Here is an 18,795-nt window from a genome sequence, read left to right as displayed (position 1 = left end):
TGAGGTATGTAAATCTACTTTCAGAAACATTTGATGTAGCTTCAGTGAAGACATGTTTCACATGACTACATTTGCTGCTATTTTGATAAAAATTGATTGGCTTGTATAATTGAAACAGATTGCCATATCAAAATGTCTTGAACAACTTTAGATCAAAAATCGCATAATTTGACATTTTTAGAGCAAAAGACTGAATGCAGATGACTTGAGAAATTAAAATGATGAAAGAATTTTGACTCTGGACCAAGCCGTTCCCGAGATAATTGTGAAAATGTATACTGGATTATTGCAGCATCACCTTGAGGTCAATGAGTGTCATTATATTTGCCTGAGTAGTGGGTGGAATTTGCAACTCACCTACCAATTTTGGTGTTTCTAGGTCTGATGGTTTCTGCTGCATAAACAATTTAAGCAGAGAAAAATAATAGTCTAATGAGAAGAAATTTTCACACGGTCACAAAAGGCAACCTTGGACTTAATATGACCTCAAAAAGCACTTGAAAACACACCACATGCAGGAATTGCTCTCTTGTTGGCAAGTAGGACATGGCCACCTGGGGGATTCGAACCCTGGACCTTTGTATACCCGGAGAAGGTGACTTACCGACTGCATCACTGAGGAGAGGCCGTTTCCACACACCCTCTCACAAGTTGAGGCAATGACATCACATGTGTCTATCTAAACTTTTTGCACATTTTGAAAAATATAGAGTGACATATAAATATAGACTTCTGAATTGACCATAGGTTGCAGTGAGACAAACTTTTGTCACAATTCAGTGGATGTGCTGCCAATATTTCACCTCTGTAGGACATACGAGTGGTTTATTTTGATACTTTAAAGTTTGTGAAATGTCTAGAAATGTAGATTTATTATAATAAACAAATTTTGTACGAATACATGTAGCCAATTACAAAATATAAACTTTTTGCATTTGTTGCACCCCTCAGTGGCAGAATATCCCAGGACTGCACAGCAAAGCTCTGACCCAGCATCTGAACATGTGCACCAAGTTTGGTTACAATAGCTTAAGCCAATTTTGATTTATGAGCATTTATGTAAAATTGAACTTAATAACACAGGTTTAAAAATGTATAATTTCAAAACAGTATGGAATATCAACAATCCGAAAAAGTACTTTTTTCCAGCTTGTTCCAGATATGCTGTGTGCCAAATTTGATGCCGATTGCTCAAAATTTGTAGTTGGTGTAACAAAAAAACAGATTTGAACAAAAGTGGAAATGGGCATGGCTTATATGGATAGATTCATCTGGACCCACAGAATCCAAGAAGACTTATGGTACATTGTTATAGTGCCACCATCTGGCAAATCGATAGGCCTATAATAGTTTTGTCTGAGTAGTGGGTGAGATTTCCAACCTATCTGCCAAGTTTGGGAACTGCTGTTACAGTTTAAGGCAGAAGGAGGAACAAAACACTAATCCTAACAGATACAATAGGGTTCCAACAGCTTTACTGCTTGGACGCCTAATAAAAAATAATACGAGTATACCTTGAGTCAGCAATGGGCTCTCTGCATGTAGAATAACCTCCGAGCATTTTGCATGCTGAACAACACTGCTCAAGCAATGCGAGCATAGGGCTAGCTTATCCATTGCAGCACAATCATTTTCTATGCTGTTCTTTCTGTTTCACATATTCACAGCTCAGCCATAGTTTGTATTCACTGTTGATATTGTACAGTCACATGATATTTTCTTTCGCTCTGCTTTTCATCATGTGAGCATTCCAGTCTTGGCTTTGATAAAATATTATTAGAAATGTAATATGTGTGGGTATCAAGAGGGGTATAAATGAGAATAAGAATTACAAATAAAGCATAACAGTTGTAGGTGAAGGGGGGAATTGTTACCCAGAGGTGCAAGTGAGAGATCAGATTAGTGCTGACCCAGCATTACATTCTCCCGGTAGAACCCAGAAACACCCTCTTTTGTCCGTACTCCACGAACACAAAACAGCAAAGACAATGCAATCTGAAGCCTGTAAGTGTACAAACAATAAGTAATTTGACTGTGACTGAGAACATGAGACGAGTTATTAAGAGATTATTAGTTTTTTCTGCTGTGTGCCCAGATTCTGTTGTCTCTCGTGAAATGTCTCATATATCTGGACAGCTCACAATGTTATCTTTCATTTGATGTTTTAGCATTTGATTTTTCATTTTTGAAATTTCATATCCTGTTAGGATTCCAGTATAATGCTTTTGATTTGGAGTCTCCTGGATTTTTGATGTGCAACCAATCAATTTGGCATGAATATTTTAAGACCCAGTGAAATGTAAATCACAGCTCAGTACATAGAATTAATTTTGATAAAAGGGAATTATGAACAGAAGTTCGGCAGGGGTTCGTGGTTGAAAGTCTGCACTGCATTTGTATCGGTTAGAGGTGTCTGTAATTTTAGGAGGTATTGATTAAAACCACACCGGGAGTGATGAAAAATTGTAGTTAAAGAAATGTATTATGCTCGTAAATTCTGAAGTTTACTGAGAGCAGTGGCTGTGGATTGAAATTGCTGCTAGGCTAATCGTATATATTTATAAAGAATTTGCATACATATTGCATTGGAACGCCTCTTATGGTATATGCCCATCAAGCTCAATAGACAACACAAAATGTCAGTTACACTGTTATACATCAAAGTGCCAAATAAATGATCTAACACCACAATTACTTTAGAAGAAAAGTGGGTTACCATGTCATATACAGTATTTCATCTATGGATTTCCACCCCGTGTGCTATTTCTAAATTTTGACGCCTGTGATCTTCCACAAGAGATTTGTGTATCAGTCAACAACCAGCATGCTAGCGTTTCTATTTTACTTCAGGGGGTCTTTAATGTATGAGAAGCAAAAAACTCATTGAAAGTCCAGGAGCATTACTTTTCTCCGGGAGCATACAGATGACCATGTTTCTTAAGATCCCTGCTGTGCTCTGCTGTGTTTCAGGGATTGTGTGGGAAGGAAAAATAATGTATTCATTTTCCATTAATAAGTAAAAGGCAAATCAAGTGAAACTTTTATCAAATAGCATCAAAAGCATCTTCAAGGACTCATTGTGATACACAGCCAGGCTCCAGACAGTGGTCAGTGAGCTTTTTCTTCTCTCTTTTTCCCTTATCCTAAAGAAAAGTCTGATGAAGGGATATGATTAAAAAAAAAAAAAAAAAGTTGTGCAGTGCAACGTGTGCTTTGTGCTGCTGTAAAAGTAAAAATATGACCTTTTGATGAAAGCAGAATGGAGAAGTAAAAGGTCTGCAGGGCTGGAGATATCAGGCTCCCCTCTGAAGCGTGACACTTGGTCAATTGCAGACTGATGCGATTTAGCAGAGACAAGACAGAGAGTGATGGTGAAATAACAAGGCAACTGGACCTCCCTGACTCAGGCACTGTTGGTGATCCGGTAGCTTCTTCCTGGAGTTCACAGAAAGTTGGTGGATCGGTTTCTTCATGACGCGACTATCAATAACTGTTTACAGTTGACAGTTGCTGCTCCAAGTGTCCCATCATACATGAAATACATCTAACAAGTCTGAGCAACCGTTTATGGCTTGAATAGACAAAGGGTCATCCAAAGAAAAGACCTTTGTATTTAATTTATAGCATTTAGATATATGCACATAGTGATATAAAGTGCAGAAGGATTAAAGTTACAAAATCTAGTTTAAACATTTGTGTAAGTAGTGGCTGATGACCCATGTGGAGCCTTTAGAGAGTGCATGTGATGGGTGTGTGGGTGCTATCATGCAGCACCACACCCACAGATGGGTATTGCGTGTAGTTCTTATAATACAGCCATATCATTCTCAGCCTGAATAATGTACAAAGAGTGCCTGCTATGTGGGGGGAAAAAAATACAGTTCACAGTAGAGGATGAATGCAGAATATTTTTGCAGTGTTCGCTCCATTTTCATTCTCCTCCAGAATCCTTTGTGGGCAAAGATTGAGCACCGTGCCGCATGAGCAGTTCTCTCTAAAATTTAAACGATGCAGGGGTTCTTCAAAAGTGTATTCTCTAAAATAAAACTGACATGAAAGAATGGAGCAGTTGACCCAGAACATACCGGGGGCTTTTCGTTCAGATGGTACTTATAACCTTCTGGCTCTTAGCCCTTGATAAAGAGTTTGTCTCAGATATACAGTAATTGAAGCTAGAACTGTGGGAAACAGGCTCTTTAGAGCTAGTTTACCGAATGCAGAACCTTCCGCCTGTATTCACGTGAAGTACTTGAGAAGCCCATCATGCTCATCCCTTGTGACTATAAACCTACTTTCACTTCTGCACGCACAAGCCCCATACTACCTGAAACGTACCTTTACTTCAGACTGCTTTCCTCCAATAGAAGAAAGACAGTTTCCACACGTTTTGATTTATGCTTTTATCCCAGGGAGTGGACAAGCAAGTTCATTAATGTATACCACTGGGTCACGCTGAGGAGTAATGCGCCCACTACTTAAATGCCTCCTCATTAAAATGTTGGATAGAATAGCGAGCCCTGTAAATCTGTAGTCTACATTATAGTGTAATGGGAAAGATGACTGCATTATTTATGTCAACTTTTCATGTACACTGGTAGCTATTGTAAAGCTCCCCCAGCATGCATCTGTCCTCCATCTGTGCTGCATTACTACTGCAATGGACGCTGCAGGCTATTCTGTCAGATGTTGTATAGTAAGACCAATTGGGGATGTTGTAAAACATAACTCTTAATTTTCCAGTCACCTTTCGGTGGTGGAGTAGTTTCACTTAGCCGGACCATTGTCTACTTTATTTCTGTTGTACCAACATAATTAATTACATGGCTGCTGAACTCATACATGAGCTTGGATATCGCAGAAAAAAACTGTTTTGATTCTCTATCAGACAAACAGTGACTATCACCATAGCCGACCATGTCATGGTACATTTTATTACAGCTGAGAAGATGCTCTTAAGCTTGCATCATAGAAGACTCGATTAAAACACAAACTTTTTTTTTCCTCAAGTTTTTATAATAAATCCAATGACATTCTCCTACTATAGCTCCATAATTGTTGTTTTGTGGTATAGGAGGACAAATAGCACACACTAGGCTGCTTCTATCCAGCCTTCAGAAATGTCTGTGGCTCTGCTATGCGTGTAAGAGAGGAAATTGAAAAACAAAACAAGATTAAAAAAGATATAATGGATCCAGGAAGTTAATCCCCTGCTCTGTTTTGCAGGAAAGGTTTCCCAGTATGCTTCCATTGTAAGCGTAATAGAAAAAGTCCTAAAGGTGCTAGTCATATGATGTAGCTTTACAGAATGCTTCAGCCATTTATCATTGTTATGAAGGCTATCATGGGACCTTGCACAAGAGTCCTTTATAATAAGTGCTCTGTTCTCTCATATTTTCAGTGCTGCCACACAAATGCATACACCCCACACAGCAAATAAGAGTGGAGTCCTTCTCTTTCTGCTGCATTAGATTCATAAACCCTGCTGCAACATGATATTTTTCAACTCTTAAATCTTGAGGAAAAATGTACTACGGCTGAAATCTCACAAATATTTATTTTTTCAAAATCACATTACAGAGTTCTTTTCTTCTTCAGGCCTTGTTTGGGTTTTGTTGTAAAAATGATTATAGCAATGTAGCCTGTAAATCCTTGCTTCTACTGAACACAAAGTGTTGTGTTGAGATGAAAGGGTTTTAAATGTCATGCCCTTTGCAGCAAAGGGATGTTTTGCCTTAAATAGCACCATAACAAAGCATATCTGGCAAGGCTGAATGCCATGTGAGTAAGCCCCCTTTTAAAGCTTAATTTATGCTCCGTCACTTAACAATGCCTGTTGCGTTGACCGTTGTCTTTCAACAGTTCTGTCACACCCCGTGTTTCTACGTCGCTGACAGCAAATAGAGACACCGAGGAATTATTAAATGGAGTCATCAAACAAGGCAAGGGTGTCACTCATGGATACACATAACTATAGATAGAAATAAAATGTACTATTTATGTCTGTTTTCAACCTCACCACACACCCCACAGTGACAGTTGCACTCTGTGACACTCTTTCAGCCAGACGTGTTGAATGTTAAGTAACTAATTAGTATTCAACGTTTATTTTGATATTAATTATAAATCACAGTACGGTATATGTACATGTTCTTACAAGGATATGATTCGGCTCTTGTCTTTCCTTTTGTTTCTGATGCTTTGGTGCAATGACTCATGTAGTCCAGAGCTTAAAACTGCTCACCATTCCATCAGATTTAGGCACACAGCCAGCTCTCTTACCGAGGTTATTTCAGGCAGTCATGAAGCGATGCAAAGCTCAAGTTCTTATTCTCAACACACAGAGACCCCAGCTCTATAACTCTGAAAACACTGTGTTGTAATGTCCTCAACTGCTTGTGCTTTTGAGGTTCATGGAAGGGGCGTGATGTTCCACGAATTTGAAAGAGCCCTGGTTCAAAGACGCACACACCCCTCTAATCTTGTAGTCAGCTTGCTCCTCTGGTTCCATGGGTTCTGCGCGGTGTGTCGTGGGCCCCCCTCACAAAACGAACAGAGGGAGCTACTGACTCTTTATTTTTACAGTCTTTTACTTAATGTGTATGACGCCACTGTTAAGCATGCACTGCTTCTTTCAAGAACACTCCCTAGTGGGCACAAGCAAAGTTTTGTAATACTGTTTGATTTAATATAATTCTTTTGATTTAAACCATATAGTACTTGGAATAGTACTTCATGTATTTCAACCAAGATCTGTGGAACTCTGTTTCACTGCTGTGACTGCTTAGCTGAGCTGATAAGTCCATCTCTTATGGCAAATCTCTTGTGTGTAAGTGGTAAATATGACAAAAGCATTTTAAATGGTTCAGGCCAAATTTACTTGTTTCTGTCCAAATATTAACAAGTTAAAGATCAAAAGTATAAACATTAGACTAAAATGAAAATGTAATTGGAGGCAGATTTTTTGTATTTCGCTTTAAGGAAATTTTGTGTGACCCCATTTGAACATAATTAAACTGTGCATGTTTTTTATTATTATACCTCTAATGTGCTCATTTGTGCGTGTATGTGTTAGTCTATGGTAGCACATGTTGAAAGGAGAGAAATGAGTTTTCATTTCACATTATTACCCTTTTTCACTAGAGTTGGATATCAGATCTCTATGCTTTATGAATGTCAACTATATTATATTCGAAGCACTTAGTATTAAGACAATGTGCAATGCTGAAAGTTGGTGCTGAGTGCTTGGTCAGATTAGCAGTCTTGTGTGGCTTTCTTTGATCACTTACAGTATTACCTGATTTAAATTAGACATTTTCAGTCATTTTTAAATCAAAGTTCTTGAATGTTATGTTTGCATAAACATAGTATTAGACACTGACGTTTTTATGTGTATTTCTACTAATCAAATAAGGTATTAAAATATCAATTGTCTTGTTATTGATAACAAAAATCAGTGATTAAAAGGGGTCTTCTAATCTCCTAGTGGTAAAACCGACTATACATCATGTCTTATCTTCTCACCTCCAGAGAAAACGCGCTCATCTTCATACTATATTCTCTACACAGGCAGCGCCCAGAGATTTGAGTAAACAGGCACTAATTTTCTGAATCAAGGTGCAAAGCCAAATGTGCCACACCCGGGGACGCCCATGGCAACAGGGTGAGATTAGGAAAGAATCCATTATCATACATCTTCAATGGGTGTGTCAGGGGTCGATATCGACTTTTCTTATTACAAGTAAAAGCAGTGCTCTTCCACCATGAGGCACCAGCAGACCTCAGAGGAAACTAATATTGCCATATGGGAGGTGGGAAGTCATGGGTGTTAATATATTGCTGACTAAATATACTGCAGAGGGTACAGGAGATGATGTCTCTTTTTAAGATGAATTCATGTTTCTGGACGTATTGAAAGTTTGACGATTATCATTTAATTTAATCTGCACAGTTCCAATATGAGCAGTTATTATTCTGGTCTACCACTTCCAGAGTATGATGCCATCTCTCCTGTTGACTAACGCTGCATAAACTAACAGGCTGTGTATAACGCCAAGATAAAAAAACGGCCAGTTTGATTGGTAAGAGACCAGTGGATCTGGCATGTGCATCACTCCAATTAGAGACCATTGTTGGTTAAACACACGTGGTTACTGGTTTCATTTGGCCCACTTGCCCCAGAGTGAATATTGGTATTATTTTCTTGTGTGTACTAACAACAATAAGGAGGCATCGGCAAGGCATTTGCATTCATTCATATTGAACATCTCTGCAAAATGTTCATTGCCATCACATCACATGTGGTTAAATAGAAAAGTGAAACAGGCCACCAATAAAAGGGTTTTTGTGATTTTAGATTTATGTGGGTGCCTCTCCACCTATTAAAATGACAAGAAGACCAAAGACTAGAGTGCTGTTGACTCTACTGAGCAGACAGGCAATGGACAGCACCAGTCTTGACACCAAAATTGGAGCCATTGACACTCCTCCTACTACACATCTCCACCCACTGCAGCAAATTGCGAGTCACCAAAGAACCAAACTAGTGCAGCTGAGCTTAAAAATATCACTGCACCTCAGGAAAATGTCACAAATAGAGAGTCCACAATGTTCTGAAACATGCAGCACAGTACACTGTATGTATATAAATGTGATCATTTGTAATATGTTCACATACCTAAATCTGGTTTATATTGAGCAGATGGGAGGACATGAATGATTTTAATAAGGGTTTTAACATGAGGAAAGGGATAAAATGTAAGCATCGAATGTGTGAACCAGAGGAAGAATCGCAGGGGAGTGAGTGAAAGACACAGAGAGTAAAGGAATTAAACTGACGAGTGCTGAATGGAAATGGAAGTGGAACCTATTTACTTCAGCTCTCGAAAACTAGGGTGACAGAGCCTGACAGAGGCTGTTTTGGCACCAGGGAATTCAGCATAGATGATGTGGAAAAGAGCAGTGGGCTGAGTTACACTCTGCAAATGAATAATCCAGCAGCCTCACAGAATCCCAGCGCTCTTAAACAGGCCACCGTCTGAGGATGGAGCCGAAGGGGACAGCTGGAGGCTGCGGTTGTCTTTTTTTATTGACCTTATCACACACAGAGAATGGAAGACAGAGATACAGAGGCGTGAGTGTGCCGGTATGTGTTGGAGAGTGCTTGTGCACACAGGTGTTTCTTCATCTTACTGTGTGATGCTTAAGTGAGAGTGTGAGGTTATTCTCATGGGGGGGGGGTTTGTTTTTTCATGCAATGGGGTTGCAGCTTCTTGCTTTATGTCTGAAAGTGCTGACAGATTCCATTTTCCTGAGCTGAGCCCTTGAAGTGAAGGTCACATACAAGGCAGAGGACGTTTTGCACATTTCCTTTTCAGTAGTCCATCACTGCTGCTGTACACCCACGGCGCCTCTCGCAGTGCTCCTGCCTCCCCTTTTACATCCATTGATAGATTGACTGATCTGACTCTATGAAAAATCAATAGGACAACCCTTTGAGTGCTCTACACATTGATTTTTCATGGACTGTAGTTACTGTACTAACAAGTATCAGGCTTTTTTCGTTCCTTGGGAAAGCATGCTCTTTCACGACTCTTAACAGACAACAGGTTGAAACAAAGTCATGTAAGAGCACAAGAGTGCTATTAACATAGACGAGGGGAGGAAGAGGAGGATGAGAGAGATTTATTTTTATTTTTTTGGCATGACAGAGTCAAGTGCAGCATGTGTGTGCCATTCACTTCAGATCAAAATTGCTTTTCAATTTTTATGACACGGCAATCAAGATGACCTGCTGCCTCCAGACATAAACTAAAGGCCAACAGCATTCAGGTTGTACTCGTACAGCACAACACCTTGGAATACTAAACACCATAACACACTCAATATTTGAGATGACTCACAGTTCCGAGGGCTTTTTTTAATTCACTCTCCTTTGGTATTTTTTTTCTTTTTGTCTTTCTCCTCATCTACATAATGTTATGCTTCATTGCTTAAGCTCATTGTCAGATGCACTTACCGTGGTGGCACATTTGTTTCCATCGCTTCTTTAGATCCAAGGTCTGCTCAGAATGTCTGCTTACTCTGCTCTCTCCCAACGGCTCGAAAATTAACCCAGTTTGATCTCAATCCTTTGCTTCCGCCGAAGTCGTTTTCATATATCATCAAATCAAGTCTCCTGCTTTTCCTCATGGCAAGAGGAAGAGGCCCCTTGTGGCCCCTGTTTCAGTAAAGATTCTGTTTACCGATGCGTTTGAATGTTTATTAGTATATCTCTCATCCTCTCCCTCGCCCTGTCTGTCACTCTCTCTTGCTCTCAGTCTCTACCTCTTGCTCGATGACTGGTAACAGGGACATTTACATGGAGAGATGTCTAGCTTCCTTCATCCCTTGGCTTGACAGACCTTGATAGACCTCTGTCATATCAGAGCAGGTTAACAGTGTTAACACTGATATGACCAAATACCAATTTCAAGGAGAAATCAGGCTTAGTGCTGTGCTGAAGCATTGCAAGAAGCAACGGATCCAACCTTTCTTTGACTACATCATGAATATTCAATGCTCCGGTGAAGCATAGTTAAAGTTGAGTGTTTACTGTTTACTAATTCGGTTAGCACATTTCTCCAAACCAAGACAGGGACTTGGGAATCAGCCCAGTGGGATAAATCTCAAATTAAACAGGCAAGGAGTGATCTTAACAATTTAATGTTTCTCTCTCTCTCTCTCACACACACACATACACATTCACCTTCACATGCAAAGTCTTTTTTATCTTTCTCAGTCTCCCTTTCTCAAGGCCACAGCTCAGAATCTTTAGAGTGTTCGCGTGTGCGTGTGTGTGCGTGTGTGTGTATGCATGCTTGTGTGAATAACTTTGAACACCAACGTGTTTGTGAGTTCAAGGTGCTGGCTGGATGTATCAGTGCCACTCCAAGCAAGGTTTGGTTGAGTGATGGTGTAGTTTTACTCTGCGTGTGCGTGCGTGTGTGTGTGTGTGTGTGTGGTGTGTGTGTGTGTTTGTGGTGTGTGTGTGTGTTTGTGTTTGTGGTTTCTGATAAGCACCCCTCTCCCTGCTCTGTCCCTTATCTGTTTTCTGAAAAATCACACCTCACTGATAAGCTACATTAGGAATCCTAGTTTTTCTACATTTTTTATGTCTGCAGCAAACGCATAAGATTCATGCACTCAGGCTATTTAATGTTCTAAATTTAAAACATTTGCATCGAGGCATAAGAAACGTCTTGTAGATTCACCATGTTTTATTCAGGCTTAGAATCACAAAGGGTGATAATCATCACTGATTAGGATTACAAGGCAGTAGTCACTAACAGTGACAGAACTGTATAAATTATGTTTAATGGTAATTTTAGCCAAAGGTCAGGCATCAGTGGGAGCTCTATATCTCTACTTTCTTATTGTCAACTGTGACGCTTGCCTTTTGTAGACATTCCCCACTCAGTGTTCCACCTTCTTCACTCATCTATCCTCCTGGGATATATTTCTTTCTCCTGCCCCTCTTTCATTTTTCCTCCTTTCTTTCATATTCCACTGTGTCCTATTCGCCTGGAATTGAAATAGGTCTGGCCAGACACACCAGTCATGATTTAGATTCTCTATACTCTTAAGTGCTCTCTTTTGACACGACTGCTTGTATAACCCTCCTTTTCTTTTATTAAAGACAGTTTATTCAGTGGTCCAAATCGGTTTACACACCTTTCATGCTGGCTCTGTTTTGCTACCTCACCACCGCTACTCAAAGGATGGTCTTCATAGGCATTTTGTTAAATCTTTGCTATTCAGCCACATAATTAGCCAGAACAGTTTTCTGTGGCTCAGCTTTCCCCAAGACAACAAGTCCCCTGAGCTGATGAATGCAGTCAAGGCGGGTAACATGCAGAATTAGAGCAAAGATGCAAACAAATAATTATCCTTCATTTGAAAACACCCAATTAGCCTCTATTTCAGAGTAAAATAATGAGCATCTCCCACTAATGCTGAGTTCAGGCTATACAATTTGAGTCCTGATTTTCATTCGCCAACTGGAGATCGCCGACAAAAGCCCCAGATTAGAGGCAAATAGGCGCTTGTTCAAAGACGCAGTCCGAAAGCTTGCCGATGCCTCGCAGGAGCCCGAAAGATATCAAGCAGGCTAAATATCTAGACCTGTCGGGGAATCCAAATCCTGTAGAGCGAAGTGTTGTGACTGGCAATGAGGGTGGCAACGAGTTACAGCCAATGCACAGTATTATAGTTTCTATCAGAACACATTTGCATACACACAAGCTTTTCAGTATTTGTTACCTTGTCGCCCTTGCCGAACCACAATACGAGCAGGCAGCTACATTTTCATTGCAGAAATATTTATTTACCTTTATTTGTGCACATGGTATCATGTCATTTCCTGTGTCACATCTCGCATGTGTTTCGTAGAGATCAAGATCTTGTAATGTGTGACCCCCTGATGCCGATCAGTCATGTAGCGTGCAAACCACAACCACTTCAAGATTCCCCAATTACAAGACAGAAAGTTGTGTAGTGTGAACAGTACAGCGATCTAACAACTTTGAAAGTCATGTATTGTGTCCATGGCATGAGCGGAACCCCAGAGTTTCAGCTGCAATTAGTCCAAAAGACGGCAGCCCAGTGGCTCAGTGGACACCAACAACATGACTATTTTAGTAGCCCAATAGCAAATATCGTACCATACCAAAACACAACAACACATTTGCTGTGTATATAAACTATAAGCAACAAAGATAGCACCCATTTCTGTAGGGGTTTTACATTGATGTGTGTTTTGTGTGAATAAGTAACACAAATAAAAGGAAAAGCGAGAAGGGAGAAGAGAGGATTGGTGGGCTGTGTAGCAATTAATGAGCTCTGCTGTGCCGCTGATATTTCTATCTCACATGTGCAACAGAAGCTGCCTCTGAGTGCCTTCCTTCTGTATAGAGGAGCAGAGCAGTATTATGCACATTTGTGGGTCTCACACATTTATTTGCCGACTGAAGCATTTTCCATCAAGGTTAGAAGAACGATATATCACAAGCTGTGAATTGAGGTGCTCAGTGTTTAGAGTGAATTACTGTGATTTCCATGCAAGATGGGTCTGATTGACATCATGCCCAATGGATTTACCTTTTATGCAGTTTTCCTAAGCTTAAGGAAGTACACTTAATGTGGAACTCAGTAACAGTCAATATCAGCATAGTGAACCTTTTAAGCTCCCATGCCGAGTACCGAACACTGAATATTTGTATTCAGTCCCAATGCTGAATTCATACAAACCTACACACACACACACACACACACACACACAGTGTATCATTGCATTAGTAGGCAGGAATCCACACAGATACTCTCACTCTCTACAGCCTCTACACCACCATTTCCATTTCTCTGAATATTGGAATTCTTTTGAGTCTCCCAGCAGAATTTCAGTTCGGTGATAAGAAAAATTACATTTTATTGTGTACCTTTTTTTCCGTCACCTATCACGTGAGACAACCACAGCATGTCTGGCGCAAAACAAATTTAAGGCACTCAACAAGTGCAGTGCATAATTTTATTTTACTAGTTTAATGAGAGTGAAAAGAAAACGTCCCTTCGTTTCAAATCAGTTTGTAACATTGGAGAGTTTGCCTAAACGCTACTTATATGCACATGCACTGCAATGTGAAATAACATTAGGTTACAGACTAGTGAAAGCTTGCTACATTTTTCTTTTCAGCACCAGTGATCTGAAGCCAATCCCCTCTGGCCAATATTGACTTAACAACTGTGGCTGGAGGTGGCTAGAGACCAAGACAGCCACCATAGACGAGAAGAGGACAGGACACAGAAGAATATGGGATGTAGGAGACACACCATGACATTACTTTCAGTCACCTTGAAGTCGAACAACCTCTCTGACTGATAACATCAGCAGATATCTTGAATTCCTCTGCAGAGTGTAGCAGAATACTGTTAGTATGACCTCTGATATGGGCAATGCTGTGGTAATAACATCATTTGGCTTTCAGTAGTCAGAAGTAGGATTATTAGAGAAATAAAAATCAAGAGTAAAACATTGATGTGGTGGGTGAGCTGAAGAAATGGTGCCACTGGTTGATGCATCTTTGATGCCTCATATAGCTCTCGGACAGATATAAAGCTTTTGATATGCGATCTTAACGTCAGTTGCACTCAGACTCAGCCATCCCATCGTGTAGACTCCCACATCTGTCTGTCTCACACAAGCGCATACTCTTATAAGTTCAAAGTTGCTCAAATTACAAGCTTGAAATACTTGACATTCACATCAGATGAACTCAATTTGGACAAATCTCAGTTCATAAATAATGTCTTTTTTTTAAGTCACAGAATTACACATTTTTCTTGCCGCTGCACAGGGAATTGAAATCAAGAGCAGTCATAGAGGAGTATTTTTCCCAGCTAAATGTTAATTATCATGATCACACAGATCTAAGAGGGTTCAGCCCAGCCTTGCAGACTCACAGATGTACTTCTGCCAAGTCCACTGCACCAGAGGGCTGTCCCATTGAATAAACTACAGTTGCATTAGAGCTTTTGTGCAGTCTGTTTGTCACCCCTATCACAAGTCTGCATCTCAGTGGACATTGGCTGAGTGAATTAACCCAAAATTCAAATCAAATTACAGTGACATGTTTCATTGATGACCAGCCCAGACAAGCCTCTTTCTCTCTTACAGAATTCACGGATATAAACCAAAACTCTACGCTTTCAAGGTTAAAAAATGATGTAATCATCATGGCCAAAAAAGATAATTGTATGTAATCAGTGTACAAATATTCAGTTTGTTGCCTAGGCAACAGGTTCCTCGTAATGCAGTGTAGTGACAAAACTAGAATATTACTTGTAACCACAGTGATTTATTTTAAGTCATTTTCAAGTTTCTACTAGATACATACAGTGTTTTCTATCATGTCAAAGCAATATCACATTTAATTATGTTAATAAGTAAATAAGTAAAAGAAAATAAAGATTGTGTAAGTTTGTACATCTTGTTTTATCAACATTTCTTTAAATCAGAGAGAAATCTTTCACCAGAACTTAATATTTCATTTCATCATCTCTGCTGCGGATATCTGGTTTTTCAATGTAGCTACAGGTTTTGAAAACCAATTAAACTATTTTCAAAAGTATTTTCAGACTACTGAAAATTATGCTTGTTCTCAGTGAAATTCTTATTTTCAGTCAGCAGAGCGAGACCACAGTTGAATCTCAGTGGATTTTAGAATGTAGGATAAAAAACTGTATTTCAAAGAAAGGAGGGAAAAAAAACAAGCAACGAAAAACGGTAATTATCATGTTACATTTGCTATATCTGAAAATACATCAGAAGGGGGACTTTCACTGGAGGTTATAAGAACATTTTTACTGTGGTCTTTCACTATCTGAGAACATAATCTTTATTTGGAGTGGGGATAAACTAAACAAGAGATAATATGTGATTCTTTAAAACCTCTAGGCCTATATTTGGAATCCAAAGCTATTCATATGTGCAACTTTTATTCAACAATATGCTTTCAGAGTATGAATCCATCCCGCTAAGATTCCATCGAGATCTGTTATCAGCTCTTTTTGTCCTGTTCTCGATTCACATATATGTTATTAAACATGTTTGGTTGAATAGAATATTCTTGCTGATGTCAACAGTGCTGTCTTTTTTCTTCTTTTTATAGTCGCCCCACTTACAAACATGCCCTTGGAAATTCATTTATGAAGAATTGCGGTGGTTTGTCAAGTCCACGCTGTGCAGATTTGGATTTGGCCAGGGGGAAACCTCAGGGCACATCTTAAAAACACAAATTTTAAGACATGCTCCTCTCTTCTCTTGTCTGTTCTTTTAGAGAGCTTACATGGTCTCATCTTCACAAATGTAACATTTTTTCTGTGTAGATACTTTAAGAGATTACTGCAAGTACTGTGTTATGCATCTATGCAAGTGGGATAATCTTTTATTAATTTTCTTATCTTAGCTTTAAAGTAATTTGGACTTGTGTTTTTAGTGTAAAAGGATTGACTAATGCTGACTATGTAAGACTATCTGTCTTTATCCATATAAATGTCATATATAAATGTAAACATGTACAAATCGATCCATATGAATGACCTTAGTTAGCTGTTCTGTTAAACCCCCCCTTAAGGCTACACAAAGGCATAGACAAGATGGAGATGAGAGCAAAACAACTACAGAAAAAAACACATTAGATAGCAACTTCTGGCACTGCCCAGTGGGGAGTGTAAAGGGCAGTATGCCTCTAATGCAGAGCATTATCAGAGCATAGTGGCAGGGTGACTAATGACCCACAGTGCTCTCAATTATTATCACTGGCACACATACACACACACACACACCATATGATTCATTCAGGTTCCGACTGTGGAGAGGCATGACTCAGCCGCACTTAAAGGCAGCTACACCAATATTTCCATCTCCATCTCAATTTCCCAAGACCTGTGGACTCCTGGTCTAAATGAGGACATCAGCACTCTAGGAAATAGGTTTGTCCCACTGAAAAGCCACCTCAGTGCAGCACAAATTAGCTTTCTGCCCTGCCGCATTCAATGTGAAAATAGGTCTCATTAATTTCTTGGGTCACATCCTTCATCACACCTCAATCTTGCATCATTCATAGGCTATTTCCTTTTGCATGGCTTTTACCTTACTCGGGGTGGCTGTAAGGTCAGTCGCTGATTGTCTAATTTACTGAAGATGTCACAGAGTCAGCATCACCTAGCACCAAGCACAACCGTGTCTCCATGGAGAGTGTGCTGTGATAGTAATATAAAGTCATCTCTCTGTCCAGTGTTAACTATCTCACTCATAGTACTGTATATTACCTATTTTGCATATTTAGCCAATAGCTATTCATATCTGAGAGCTTAATGATAATTATCAGACACTGATTGACTTGAACACATAAGCTATTACCTCTGTCACCCTGTCACCCAGAAATCGTATTTTATGTTGAAATTTTATCTCGCGCTTCCCACATTTTTCATCATTTGATTGTCCTTTCGCAAATCCGTCTCCTCACAAAAGCAGCCCTATTTATCTTTTCCACCCATAATTGTGTGCAACCTGAACTCCAAGGGAGAAGAAGAAAATTACTGAGCAATGAAAGAGTGATGTACATGCAGTTAATGTGGAAATCATCACTGCGAGTGATTTAAAATCAAGGCTTAATTACAAATATTTGACAAATGAAGTCAAATTGGACAGCGCTAGGCTGGCAGCTTTATATCCGAGTTGCCAGACGAGGCCTCTGAGCTCCAGCCTCCAGTCTGGTCGGCTTGCAGACAGCCAGCCTGCAGATTCAGCCTGCAGCCCCAGGAGAGTCTTCCATCCTGCTGCGTCTGCTCTTCTCCCTCCACACACGCATCCATCCTGCCTGGTCGGCCTGTCAAACCCCGCGTCTCCCTCCCCCCCTTCCTTTCCTCCGTCATTCCCTCCCCCCTCCTCTATCCCCCTCTCTTCCTCCGCTCCACTGGGCTTGTGAAGGTGAGCCAGTCCCCAGTGGCACTACTGTACAGATTGCAATGCTTCCTCTTCAAATGGAGGCTGCTCTCTTGTGAATAACCATATAAAGAGTGTTTGGGCTGCTCCTTGTCTTCCTTTTCCTATACCTTTTTGTTTGGTTATTTCCATCTATTACCACAAAATTATCTTTGGATGTCTTTATTATTTAGTCTCTGTCCTGCTCTCAGGTCGGATGTTCTTGACCGTTACTAAAGGAGGCGCATGCTGCTCCGTCTGTCAGTTAAGAGCAAGGCTGACAAAAAGAAAGCACTCCCTGAGGTTTGAGGCCAGTTTGGTGACAGCTGTCATCCAACCGCTTGTCTTTAAAAGCTCTTTTTTTTTGAGCAGGGCATGCGAAGGAATAATGAGTGGTACGAGGAATGCCTCAGTATAGCTTTGAAGCGACACACAGCACGTGTGTATGTGTGTGTGTGTGTGTGTGTCTGACATTTTCTTCTATCTGTAGAGAGCCAAAGTCTCTCAACCCCACTTCCAGGTTAGCTGCTGTTCCATAAGCTTTTGTTGCTCTGTGGAAGAGACAGTTTCTTTCATCATTCTTTATGAAAAGCTGAACCATGTTTCTTGGGTTCTGTTCACATATATAGTAGATATTTAATACTGTAGTGGCTTGTGAGATTTCAACACTTATATTCACTTATCTTTTCAACACTTACTTATTATCATTTTAACAATGATAAAAGACAAATTTTGTTTGTTATTCAACAGTTACCACTTTCATGAGGCTTTTACAGCACTTCTGTGGCAAGGACTCATGGGATATGTTATGGGTGCTAATGAAATTATGGTTGTTTTATCCCTCATTAAGTGAAGAGTTGCTTACATTTGTACTAGCCCGCACAGTAATTGATACTGATTAAGCTTTGAATATGGGCAGAAAATGCCAGGCTCTGATGTGCAAATAGATGTGTCTCCTTTCAGCTCTTTACAAAATGAACACTATCTGAACATTTTCCTCATGTGCACATGAATGCCTTGGTGAGCATGGATGTTATCTGGCCATCCTGCTACAGCAGGTGAACCCATTGCTTCTCCCTTTGTGTTTGTGCAGGTTTTTGGAGATTATTATCACTTCAGGCATCATGCCGTGGAGAAGAGGGCTTTGTCTGGCCACAGGGGGATACACATCAGACTGCAAAAAGAACCACAGGTAAGACCGTTGTCAGCTCTCACACAGCTCATTGCAGCACTCCATGTTGGCAACAAAAGGCCAAAAGACAGATTGGATTACACAC

The 18,795-nt window shown here is 40.0% G+C and overlaps 1 protein-coding gene across 2 annotated transcripts in view; it reads left to right on the top strand.

The window, feature by feature from the left end:
• The window catches only part of furinb (furin (paired basic amino acid cleaving enzyme) b), an 82,413-nt gene that overhangs the window by 20,632 nt on the left and 42,986 nt on the right, over positions 1-18,795 (top strand). For both annotated transcript variants that reach the window (XM_042410603.1, XM_042410604.1), the window contains exon 3: positions 18,612-18,710. In XM_042410603.1, the coding sequence (XP_042266537.1) occupies positions 18,612-18,710 (99 nt within the window). The remainder of the gene's footprint in view (positions 1-18,611; positions 18,711-18,795) is intronic.

Source organism: Thunnus maccoyii, chromosome 5, assembly GCF_910596095.1.
Source record: "Thunnus maccoyii chromosome 5, fThuMac1.1, whole genome shotgun sequence".
Classification (NCBI taxonomy): domain Eukaryota; kingdom Metazoa; phylum Chordata; class Actinopteri; order Scombriformes; family Scombridae; genus Thunnus; species Thunnus maccoyii.
Note: the sequence above shows the minus strand (reverse complement) of the source record. Positions and strands in the feature narration are given on the sequence as shown.